This window comes from Xenopus laevis, chromosome 2L (assembly GCF_017654675.1).
Source record: "Xenopus laevis strain J_2021 chromosome 2L, Xenopus_laevis_v10.1, whole genome shotgun sequence".
NCBI classification, from domain to species: Eukaryota; Metazoa; Chordata; class Amphibia; order Anura; family Pipidae; genus Xenopus; species Xenopus laevis.
This window is the reverse complement of record NC_054373.1, coordinates 54829823-54843006: the sequence shown is the minus strand read 5'-3', so window position 1 is coordinate 54843006 and position 13184 is coordinate 54829823. Positions and strand designations below refer to the sequence as shown.

Below are 13184 nucleotides of genomic sequence, written 5' to 3'. Positions count from 1 at the left end.
CTATCCCCTTAGTGGTTTTAAAGCAAGAGGAACATTACGCACATCATACATATATATATATATATATATATAAACAATTTGGACTTACTAACTTGTTTATGTCTGTATGCATGTATCCATATAGTGGAAACTCAATCAAAAGACAATTTACCCCAAATAAATATAGTCCTTGTGAAGATTTTAAAATGATTGGCCTCCAAATGCTTTATTAAAGCGGGGCACATGGCCTCTGACTTCACTTATAAAGGAAGTTGCCACAATTTCTAAAATAAAAAAAAATCCTTTGGGGTTTGGGTGCATAAACCTTAAAGCGGGCAATACAGTGGCTTTAATTCTTTTCTTTCTGTGTTTTTGGTTGTTTCCTTTATTCTAATAGCCTTGTTGGGAGCATATATATAAAAATGTTTTTGCCTTTTCTTTTATCACCCCTTTAGGTCTTTGTTGGGCAACATGTTAAATTGTATTGGCTTTATGCGTAGGACTTTCCTACCCGCTCAAAAGGGACTCATACATTTGATTTTGGTTATACTCTTAAACTAACTCCTCAGTGCAGTATCTTCATTAAGCTTAAAAAGTATTACTTTATATACCATAATGTCTGCCTAGGTTTTTTAGCATTTGGTGAGCATAGAGGGGCTGCCTTTTGGGCCTCACTACTTCAGCTTATCACTGAATTGCATTTCTGCATCCTTTTCCTTGCCACCACCACTTTAGCTGTAATTGTGCTAACAGCGGAAGTCTATTTAGAATTACCAACATTTTGCTTTGAATTAAATATTCTTATTTGCTTTAGGTAACACTGTATTTTCAAGACAGCAGTTATCTTTGTGAGGAGCAGAATGCTGCCTTCCCTAAGTTCTGTGGTTTATTTTTATACATACAGGCATGGGACCTATTATCCAGAAGGCTTGGGACCTGGGGTTTTCCAAATAATGGATCTTTCTGTAATTTGGATCTTCATATTTTAAATCCATTAGGAAATAATGTAATCGATAAACAAACCCAATAGGCTGGTTTTGCATCCCAGAAGGATTAATTATATCTTAGTTTGGATCAAGTACAAGGTACTGTTTTATTAGTAAGAGAAAAATGAAATCATCTTCAAAAATTTGGATTATTTGCATTAAATGGAGTCTATGGAAGATTGCCTTTCCGTAATTCAGAGCTTTCTGGATAATGGGTTTCCAGATAACGGATCTTTCTCTTGAAAGCTATGAAGATGGGCTGTGGAGACATGTCAATGTCCTATCCTTTCTAATGTCCACATGTCTCATTGCTGGTGGTCACATGATGCTCCTGAGTAAACCGTTGGTTTCACTTGCCACTCTTAACTGTCTCTCACACAGTTCAGCCTAACTGTCTTTTTGGAGAGTGAGGAGGAGAGACAGAGCGACAGAGTTTTCCAGAGTTTATGCTGTGAAAAGAGGCGAATTAAGGGCGAAAAAGTACAAAATTGCAGGATTGCAATATGGAGGAGAGCAGAAGGAGGAGCCGGGATCCAAATGAGAAGAAGGAAAAGATCAGAATTGTATTTGTAAAAACCCATATAGAAGAGAAGATCTGCGATGAAGGAAGAAAGAAAAGGAAGCGAAGTGAAGAAGAAACAGATAAAAAAAAGATGAAATTAGAAGATGATAAAAAAAGTCTTCAGAGAGCAGTTCATAGAGTGAGTGAGGAGAAGGAGGATAAGGAGGATAAGGAGAGGAAGAGACCAAGGAGCCCACAAGATCCATTAGAAGGCAAGGGAGATAATCTGCAAATATATTTTTATAGTATTCGTTTTTACCTGGTATTTATTTGTTAATATAGAATCAACCACAAGTTACATAAATAGTGTTTTGGGGGCATTTGTAATTTGGAATAAGTTATATAAAGCAATAATTTCTCTGGTTTGTTAAATGACATGGGAAATGACAAGGGGATGGCAGTTATTTACTGTTATCCCATGTGTTGCTTGGCTTATGTAAGAAATGCACTGGTTAGAGGGATTTTTTAGGGCTTTTACCAAGGATCTCTTGTTCTATGCATGCAAACTATTTTGAGATTGGTTTCTAGACATGCTTATTTCTCTCTCATCTTGTCATATTTAAACATTTCAACCCACTACCCTGTTTAGTATAATTTTGTGATGGATCATTACATAGAAAGCATGCATGGGAATAATGTTCTGCTTTATTCATACACAACTTTGCTTCCGAGTTGTTAATTTTCACTATGTAGTCTCTAGTCTTTTACTGTGGGTGATGAAATATCCTAAACCACTTTTGTAAGGGTTTCCTGAAGGGTCTTATAGTAAGCTGTTAGGACAATAGTATGGAGATTATTACTCTATGTCCCCCACTGCACAAACCCTGCAGTAAAACTGGTTCCTGTTACAGACAGGAGACGGTAGACCAGTTGAAAGAGACAATCTGCATAAGAGATTTTTTTTTATTTGTCACTAAAAAGACTTTTGATGAATGCTTCAGATTAGTAGTTATGCCTCTCTTTTAGGGGAGGTAAGAAGAGGCCTGGAATGGGGATCCCAAGAATGGTGGGGAGGGCAAGGGTTCAAATCATGGGGGTATATTTATCAAAGAGTGAAGTTAAAGAAGGTAATTCCAACATTGCTTTCTGTGGCATGGAGTGCATGGCTTCAGGCAATGATTTTCTGACAAGCACTTGGGCATTCAAGTATTTTACCACAGATACAGATATTTGTCACAGGTATGGGATCCATTATCCAGAAAGCTCCAAGAAGCTACGGGAAGGTTATCCCCCATAGACTCTATTTTATCCAAATAATTAAAATGTAAAACTTTTTTTCTTTAATAATAAAACAGTGCCTTGTACTTGATCCAAACTAAGATATAATTAATCCTTATTGGAGGCAAAACAATAATATTGGGTATTTGATTTTATAGTAGACTTAAGGTATGAAGATCCAAATTATAGAAAGATCCATTATTCAGAAAACCTTTCTGGATAACAGGTCCCACACGTACTTGAGAGCTGTGAAGGTGGGCAATCTGCAAATATATTTTTATAGTACTGTATTGTTATTTTTACCTGGTATTTATTAAGTAATATCGAGTTCACAAGTTACATAAATAGTGGTTTGGGGCATTTGCATTTTGGAGCAAGTTGCATAAAAAGTTTTTAAGCAATCCATTACTCTGGTTTGTTAAATGACATGGAAAATGACTAGTAGGTGGCAGTTATTTAGGCAGTGGATACATTTGCTTACTTTTTGCCCCAGGCTTATGTAAGAAATGCACTGGCTAGAGGTAATTTTCAGATTGGTTACTGGACATGCTTCTCTTTCCATATTTAAAAATTACAACCCACTACCTTGTTTACTATAATTTTGTAATGGATTATTACATGGAAATTATGCATGGGAAATAATGTTCTATTCCTCAGACATACATTGAAAAATATGCCTAAAATCCGAATACTACACTATAACCCCCATTGTACAAACCCTGCAGTACAACTGGTTCCTGTTTCAGAAAAGAGAAAATAGACCAGTTGAAAGAGACAATCTGCATAAGAATTTTTTTTTTTTGTAACAAGAAAGACTTTTTAGGAATTCCATGTCTTTGTGCTTAATAGCTTAGATTAATGGATGTGAAGATATCTATATATTTGCATAAAAGGATCTTTTGTAAAATATATTTTTGAGCTATTGACTGAATTTGTTTTATCCCAAAAGGTGGAAGTGGATGTAAGAAACCCTGCCTGGAAGTCAAAAGACCAGCCCCCCTGGAAATCCATAACTACAAATTCCACAAAGAGCTTGGAAAGGGCAGCTTTGGCCAGGTGAGTGAGACCTTCTATTATTAATCTTGCGATATGAAAACATCCAGAAAATGCAATGGAGAATCTAAAATGTTGTATTTTACAGGGGCATATTTATCAAAAGTTGAAAACAAACTCGCCACAGTTTAACAGAGAGAGAGATTCTTCCCAGTTTAGCAGAGAGAGATTCTTCCCAACGTTCTTCGCTTGTATGGGATTATAATTATCATATTTATCAAAGGGGGAACTCTTGTTGCCACCATTTGTTAATACTTTATGACCTTCAAAATCCCATACAAATGAATAGGGAATGGACACTCTGGTGACCTTTGGTGAGATATGGTTTTCCATCTTAGTAATGTACTCTATGGGGCAAATTCACTATGATCCGAAGTTGCGACAGCTTCGCCGCACTTCACCAAGGCATAGTTTTGGCAGTGCTACACAAATTCATTAAATGCGAAGTTTCGCTCAGGGAGAGGAACGGTAGCGAAGTTGCGCTACCATTACTTCGTCAGGCAAAGAGAAGTTACGCTAGTGATGCCTAATTTGAATACGGCGCGAAGTTAAAATATAATGGACGTATATGCTGCAGCAACTACATTACACTACACAAGCCCAGGAAACCTTTAAAGAATAAAACAAAGGTGTTCTATTGCCCTACACATGTGCCGACTGTATCTTTGAGTTGCCATATGTTAGGAAATGTAGGGGGGAAGGAGAGAACCCCCAAAAAAAATTACGCTATTTTTCATACTATCACCCTTAAAAAAGTAAAAGACGCCAGCGTTTTTTGGGACTTAGAAAAAATTTAAACTATTTTTGGACAAACTCCTATCGTATTGCACTTCGCCTGGTCTGACCTGGTGAAGTAAAGTCTGGAGCAAGAGGTAACGTTCAGTAAAATGCGCAAGTTAGTGAATTAGCGTAGTTACGTCCCTTCGCCATAGCACAACTTCGCCTGGCGTAAGGGTGCGAAGTAGCGCTAGAGTAGGTCCACTTCACTAGCGAATTTACGCCAGCACCCATTAGTAAACCGGCAAAGTAACGAAATGACGTCATGCTGGCGAATTTGCACTAGCTTTAGCCGATTCGCGCTTTAGTAAATTTGCCCCTATGCATACTCTGTAAGATATTACAATATTAATGTAAAGATAATATATAATTTTAACAAATACAACCAACTGTTCCTTTAAAAACAAACAGGGCCCCTTCTGGATACTACAGGTATGGGATCCACTGTCCAGAAATCTATTATCCAAAAAGTTCCAAATTACAGAGAGACCATGTCCCGTGGACTCCATTTTTTCCAAATAATCCAATTTTTTAAAAATGATTTCCTTTTTCTTGTCAATAATAGAATACTTGTTCCAAACTAATATATAATTAATCCTTACTGGAGGCAAAGCCAAAATATTGGTTTTATTTAATTTTTTATTTAAGTAGACTTAAGGTATGAAGATCCAAATTACGGAAAGACCCGTTTTCTGGAAAACCCAATATCCCACACATTCTGGATAACAGGTCCCATACCTGTACTCCTTTAGATTTATGTGTCATTTGTTGTGCTAGAAGTAATCAAGGGACCTTGTAATATTTAGTGTTTTTCTCTCCATTCCTAGGTGATGTTAGCATCGTTTGCCCCAAAGAAAAAGCTTGTGGCAATTAAGACAATTTCCAAGAAAATCGACAAGAGCAACTACAAGAGCATCAGTAGAGAAGCTCGGATCTTGAAGATGGCCAAAAGTTGCCCCTTTTTATGCCATTTACATGCAGCCTTCCAGTCAGAGGTAGAGAATAATGTTTGTGTTGCGGCATGTTTATTTAGAATTCTCTCCTACTTAGGTCAGCCTAATACACATAACACATTCACACATAAATATGTTATGATATATAATGGGTTATTAATAAAGTCCAGGGCAGGGTGAAAATCACAATAAGGGGGTGTCACTGCACAGGGTTGGAATTTTGAAAAGAAAATGCACAGCTCTTCATGGCCAAAATCCATCTCAGGAGCATAGTTACACGTAGATTACATTCACACCTGTTACTGTTCACACACAGGGCAATGTCTGCTTTTTCTCCACCAGCAAAAATGAATCCTGTGTCATTATCTTAATATTGTTGCTGGCCACCACATTCATCACAACTCTGGTAGTGAGACACTTTGCAGCCAGATTGACACCTGCAATATACAGATGGTCAATTTAATTGACTTGAGAAAAGAAATGGGATGACGAGTAGAGCTCTGCAACACTCAAAAATAGTATCTATTCAGTCTCTACTTCTCATACTGTGCTGTGTCATATATTCCTATGTCTCACCACTTTTTAATGTGTCGCTATAACCAGGTTCAAGCCTTCTTTGTGCTGGAATATGCCTGCGGGGGATCATTGTACAACATCATTTCAAAGAAAGGAAAACTACCAACTGAAACAATCCAGTAAGTTTTAATATCCTTACGTAAGAACATTATTTGCATTGTATATTATGTATGAAAGAGTATTGCACTAATAAGAGTCCAGGTTGTGCTCAGAGTTGGCTTTAGCTGTAAACTTTGTAAATTTTGCTTCTAGATACAAATTAGAACTAATTTACAAAATTGTAAAAACTGGGTAGAAACCACCACATTTTTTGCACTTTTACACTGAGCCCACACTTTGCAACTTGGGCACAGGTCCTTGCACTTAATAATGCAGAGCAAAAATCTGTGGTTTCCCTATGAATACAGCAGTACAATATTCATGAGGATCTGATAGGCTAGCACCCCCTATCCTATTGCCCAAACTGACCTCTAACTTGCGCATTATTCAGACACGCAAATGAGGGAGAACGAGCAGGCCCGGGTGTAGCAAAGCCTTGTACTTAAAGGGGTTGTTTACCTTTGAGATAGCTTTTAGTATGATGTAGAGAGTGATATTCTGAGACAATTTGCAATTGGTTTTCATTTTCTATTTGTGGTTTTTGAATTATTTAGCTTTTTATTCAGCAGCTCTTCAATTTGCATCTTAAGCAGTCTGGTAACTAGGGTCCAAATGACCCTAGCAACCATGCATTGATTTGAATAAGAGACTGGAATATGAATAGGAGAGGGCCTGAATAGAAGGATCGGTAATCAAAAGTAACAATAATAATACATTTGTAGCCTTACAGAGCATTTGTTTTTAGAAGGGAGTCAGCTAGGCCCATTTGAAAGCTGCAAAGAGTCAGAAGAAAAAGGCAAATAACTAAAATAAATAAATAATGAAAACAAATTAAAAAGTTGCTTAGAATTGGCCGTTCTATAACATAATAAAAGTTACCTGAAAGGGGACCTGTCACCCGGACACAAAAAGATGTATAATAAAAGTCCTTTTCAAATTAAACATGAAATCCAGTTTCTATTTTTTATTAAAGCATTTATAGCTGTTGTATAGAAGCGGGGCAGACATTTACTTTCACTTGCCATTCAGCACTTCCTAGATTTCACTGCTCTCCCCACATTCCCCCATTCTCTTCACCATTTAATTGTGTAGCCAGGACATGGGAATGGACATCAGGTCCCTCATTCTAGTGCACAAACAAGATTCTGAGCTGATGCAAGGCTTGTCTTAATAACAGTGTCCACAAAATGGCTCCTGCCTGCTTGCTGTAATTATGAATTCCCAGACTGAAGTGAACAAGATTCAAATAATTTATATAGTGTAATTAAAGTTCATTTTGCTTGACTAATGTGATAAAATAGGATTTTGAATAATTTTTTTGGGTGATGGGTCCTTAACAAAGAATTGCAAAACCATATGAAATGTGTATCAAACAGTGAAAACTATTTTGTTTTATAGGTTCTACACTGCAGAGATTATAATTGGCCTCCAGTTTCTGCACTCGAATGGCATCGTACATCGGTCAGTAAAATCTCAGTTCTCTTCTCTAGAATATTGTGTCTGATTTATATTTATAGTCACTGTATAGCTACATTAAGTTCTACATGTAAAGGGCAGATCAAGTAATAACATATCTGCTTTACTTATTCAAGCACCCCTGCCCTTCTCAGAAGTTTTTCTCAGGTATCACCTACATTAATTGTTCCTATTGCATGTCTTGCAGTGATCTGAAGCCTGATAACATCTTGGTGGATAGGGGTGGACACATTAGAATCTGCGACTTCGGCATTTCCGTTGAAGGACTGTTCGACAAGAAGATCATCTGTGGATTATGTGGAACCCCTGGCTATCGGGCCCCGGAGGTCTGAAATCTTATTTAATTAATTTAAAATGTATTCACAGTTGTATCAATATTTTAACAAGGGATTGTTGTCATAAAGGATGTGCATGTGTACTTTTTTGGATATGGTTTGGGAACACCGGTGGCAGATTATCATGGCCCATGGAGTATTTAGGGGGAGCAACAGGGCGGGACTCAGAGGGAGGGTCTGGATCAGCTCTTTCTATATATTTTAAGGGGCCAATTCATTAACTTCGAGTGAAGGATTCGAAGTAAAAAAACTTCGAATTTCGAAAGTGTTTTTTGGGGTACTTCGACCATCGAATGGGCTACTTCGACCTTCGACTACGACTTTGAATCAAAGGATTCGAACTAAAAATCGTTCGACTATTCGACCATTCGATAGTCGAAGTACTGTCTCTTTAAGAAAAAACTTCGACCCCCTAGTTCGCCACCTCAAAGCTACCGAACCCAATGTTAGCCTATGGGGAAGGTCCCCATAGGCTTGCCTAACTTTTTTTGGTCGAAGGATAATCCTTCGATCGTTAGATTAAAATCCTTCGAATCGTTCGATTCGAAGGATTTAATCGTTCGATCGAACGATTATTCCTTCGATCGTTCGATCAAAGTATTTGCGCAAAATCCTTCGACTTCGATATTCGAAGTTGAAGGATTTTCATTCCCCAGTCGAATATCGAGGGTAAAATAACCCTCGATATTCGACCCTTGATGAATTTGCCCCTAAGTCTTTGTCATTCATGAGGCATGGACATGTTATAGGAGTATATACATAAAGATTCTTGTTTAATAATTAGTTTTTTGTTTTCTTTCTGCAGGTTTTAATCATGGAATATTATAATGCAGGGGCTGACTGGTGGTCATTAGGCGTGATCATCTATGAAATGGCTACAGCTAAACAACCATTTAGCCCTTCAGTCAGTGTTGTGAAGGAGTTTATCTCAATCAAGACTCCTGAATATCCAAGTCACATGAGCCAGGAACTGCAGGACCTCCTGTCAAAGGTCAGTATAAATAAAATATTGGGAAATGAAATAGCAGAATACTTATAAATACAAAGCTTTTGTTATGCTCCACAACATATATGTTTAGTGCCTGTTATACTAAAAGGGAATGCTTATCTGCTTACACTCTTGTATTTGGAGTGTTCAAGACATACGGAGAGGCCCATTTATCAAAGTCCGAATGTATCTCAATATTTTCTGAAAAAAACTCACAGTTTTTTTGGCTTATTTATTAATACATTTTCACGAAAAAATTTTTTTTCAGATTTTTGCCTGAGAAACCTGAAATCTTGTGGTTATTGCACGAAAACCCAGCCCAGATCAAAAAATCCTCAGGGTATAATTAATTCTGAAAAATTTGTGGTTTTTTTTTCAATTCTGATTTTATACTAAAAAACACACATTTTTAGGATTTTATGCAATTGGAGTTCAGTAGTAAACCCCCTTATTGTTAATATTGTGTCTTGTCTTCTAATATGGTTATTTGGATAAAAATAATTGAGTATCTAACCATAGTACAAATCTGTCAATTTAAGCCTTTTAACCCCATCCTACACCCTATCTGTGGCATTGACTGGGTTAACAGGGAGAATAAAACAGTGCAAATACACACATTTGAAACAAATGCCACTGAAAATTCTGCTAACTTTAGCAAGAATGCCTCGACTCAATTGCCAGCCCATCATTTTCTGGAGTTAAAAACATAGATAATGGCATTTTAAATGTTTATTAGTAAAGATGAGCTTATGCTGGAGCGCTAGTGTTTACACTGTCACCAGCATTTTCCCCCAAGTGAATTAGAATTACTGAGACATCCAGTTCCAGTACTGTACTTGGATATGCCTCTGTCATTGGAAGGTGCAGAACATCTCAGAAATCATTATTGCTTTTTTTTTTTTAGCTTCTGGAGAAGGACAGGAAGCAACGCTTAGGAGTGAATGGCAACATCAGGGAGCACCCATTCTATGCTTCAATCAATTGGGAAAATCTGGAAAAGAAAAGAGTAAAGGCTCCTTTTCAGCCACAAATGGTAAGTACATGACTGACGGGACAATAGGATACTTCTCTCATATTTACTTTTTACTAGTTATCCAGCATGAGTAGGGGTCAGCAGACTATAGAAGAAAAGGGTGTGCCAGATTTACAAAACTTCATCTGGAAACTCCCCCCAGTTGATGATTTCATAACCCTTTTAATTCTACTCAATGACCTGTTTTATGTGGGGTTTACATCCTTCCATAATATCCACATTTTAGCTCCTCTTAGTACATTTTAGGTTAGTGTTCACTTTCAAACTAACAGAGGAAATTTGATTTTACATTTAATTTGTAGAGGTTAATAGGCTTTGCATTCAATATCAATATGCAGTTGATTTTTGCACAGACTGAGCTATTGTAGTTCTACTTTTTTATCCTCCTCTGTCAGGCTTTTAGATTTATGTATCCTTTTGTGACCATCAGTTTATTTCCCCGTACAACACTGGCCCCAATTTTTTCTCTCTACATATTTAATTAGCTACTCTGTTATAAATAGTTTGATTGAATGAATGTTTATAAGGACTTTTTTTTTTAAATGGATAAGATGGAAGAGCATCATGCAGTATGCAAAATACTGTGCAGCTGCAGAAATTCTATACTTAATTGTTAATATTCAGGTTAGGGACCAGGCAGCTGATGAGTTGAGATCTTGACATTGAGACTCCACTCCACAATGAAATACACATTTGTGTGCCACACAAATGTGCCATATTTTAGGATATTTCCTACCTTTATTATTGATAAATATTATAATGTAACAGTGTTTTGCATTCTTTCTGTAGCCATTCACAAGTGAGCTTAGAGTGATTTCACCAGGATTGTCCGTTGATACCACCAAGAGAGAGAGGGTGGAAGAACTTTCCTATGTGGATCCCAGCTGGCATTGGCAGGAGTAATGCATTCTCCTGTACTCATGTGACTCAACATCATGACGGCCGTATAGCCAGTGACCAAGCCAACATACCATCTATGGCAAACTGCAGCAGTTAAAATCAGATCAGCCTGCATTATAAATCTGCAACAGTCTACAGCAAGTGTCCAACCACCTACAGCAGCACCAAACTGTATCCACCAGTTGCTTCCACAAACAACAGGAGGCAACTTGAGTCAAAGTGGTGAGTAAAAGTAATTTAAAGTAAAAAATATATATCTATGATTAAATAGGATGAGATATATAAGAAGCAATAAAAAGCTAGTAATGATAATAAATGTAGGCGATTTTTAGGAATAAAATGTAAGATGTTTAAAAACTGATATTAGGCTATTTGAGGATTACAGATACAGAAGAACCCACATTTTACATTTTCAGGGGACCAGAAATAAATGGTGTAAAATCCAGGAAAATGTAAAATCAGGGAAATGTATTATGCATAATATATAGGTGGGACCACAAAACAATAATGTAAAATGAGGTTCAGGGGATAATATCAGGGGATGTAAAATTGAGGTTCCACTGTAGATGTTTTGATTAATATATATATAGCATGACATGATATAATTGAATTACACTTAATAAGTTAAAACCAAAAGGTAGATGGTAAAAGGCATACCAAAGGCTGGTGACTGCTATGTATTCCCCTTTAATGATTTTTTTGGGATTGTATAGTTTCTACTCATGCAATCTACTATTCAATCCCATTTTAGATAAATTGTACTCCTGTAAGAGATTTAAACAAATCACAAAGTGTTTAATCTGTTATAACCTTACTAAAACACATATACATAAAACATATACAGTACAGTTCTCCAGCATCCTTATAATCATACTGCACAGGCTTGTGATGTTATGTCCTCTCTGAACCATAAACGTCAATATCAATAACGCAAAACTGTCCTTATGCAGGAAAAAAAATGAAAGGGAGGGAAAAATTATACATTAGTAAAAATTATATAATACAGTATATAATGCAGCAAATATGTACAGTTATGGTATCTATTATATGTAATGCTTAGAAACTGGAAACTTTCTATTGTCTAAAATAGAAAGTTTAAATATTTAAAAACCATAGGATTTCATGAAAAATGTTATTTATAAGAAAGTTAGTCTATTTTGTAGGTCTGTATTGTAATGTACCCATTTTGTCTTTTGTTGATTTTTTTATTGTTTAGGCAGGTAAGTACCCCATCTCTTCAAGGGCCTGCATCCTTGCCATCTATTTGAGCTGAATTTCATCTTCATTTATCATCTTCCTTTCATATATTCATTGTTAAAACCCTGATTATAGGGAGCGTGGTAGGTATAAACTGAGTTTTTACGTATTTGGATTTCATTTATTTACAGTATGAATATGCATGAAATAGTTTTTCATCATTTATATAGCATGAGTTATATATGAAAAAAACAAAAAACCAAAAAAAATTGATTAGATTGTATAGAGACTATATATCGTTGTGTGTGTATAAATATGGAATAGTTTTTCTTAATTTATATAGTATGTTATGTATCAAAAAAATGTGATTAGATTATATAGAGAATGTATATTGTGATGTGTGTATATATATATATGAAATAGTTATTCTTAATTTATATTGTATGTTATATATAAAAAAAACAAAAAAACTCAAAAAAAATTAGATTAGATTATATAGAGAATATATATTGTGATGTGTGTGTGTGTATGTATATATATATATATAGTGATATGTAGAGATATATATACGAGTTCATATAATGCATATATTAAGGGTAAGGGTGGGATACATTATAAGTTTGGGTAAAGCTATATATACTGTGATTTTTTGCAATAAGTATGAATGGTGTGTGAATATAGAGAATATATATATAGTGATGTCTAGAGTCATTTATCTTATGGGTGGGACATATGGGAGACATTATAAGTTGGGATAAGGAATATATACTGTATGATTTTTGTAATAAGTATGAATGGAAATGGTGTGTGAATGTAAACAGGGGTCCCTCAATGCACCAATTTACAAGGTGAGCACAGCTGACCTTGTAGTTGGCTGCACATGGATTTTAAATGTAAAAATAAAATGTAAAAGAACCTATATGAGGAGGTTGATATATTTTTCCTGTGTTAGGCCCAATAGGAAGTTATAATTCAGCAGATATAGGCCTTTTTTAAAAATAAGTCCATAAGTGCTATGAATGTGTTGGTGAATGGTTTAGGGAAGCTTGTTG

The 13184-nt window shown here is 36.0% G+C and overlaps 1 protein-coding gene and 1 long non-coding RNA gene across 2 annotated transcripts; both read left to right on the top strand.

The window, feature by feature from the left end:
• The first annotated feature begins 6136 nt into the window (after nt 1–6136).
• On the top strand, nt 6137–8253 carry LOC121399643. The gene is made up of 3 exons (XR_005965233.1): nt 6137–6223; nt 7602–7664; nt 7867–8253. It is a non-coding gene; the product is annotated as an uncharacterized LOC121399643 (long non-coding RNA).
• A 575-nt stretch (nt 8254–8828) lies between these two features.
• On the top strand, nt 8829–10695 carry LOC121399713 (protein kinase C delta type-like). Its single transcript, XM_041581252.1, has 3 exons — nt 8829–9005; nt 9907–10035; nt 10660–10695. The coding sequence occupies exons 1-3, from the start codon at nt 8829–8831 to the stop codon at nt 10693–10695; spliced, it is 342 nt and encodes a 113-aa protein (XP_041437186.1).
• Nucleotides 10696–13184: the final 2489 nt, after the last annotated feature.

Coding starts and splice junctions, on each gene's coding strand:
- LOC121399713 (XM_041581252.1), top strand. CDS start 8,829: ATGGAATATTATAATGCAGGGGCTGACTGGTGGTCATTAGGCGTGATC. Junction 9,006..9,906: donor TGCAGGACCTCCTGTCAAAG/GTCAGTATAAAT, acceptor TTTTTTTTTTAG/CTTCTGGAGAAGGACAGGAA. Junction 10,036..10,659: donor CTCCTTTTCAGCCACAAATG/GTAAGTACATGA, acceptor GTTAATATTCAG/GTTAGGGACCAGGCAGCTGA.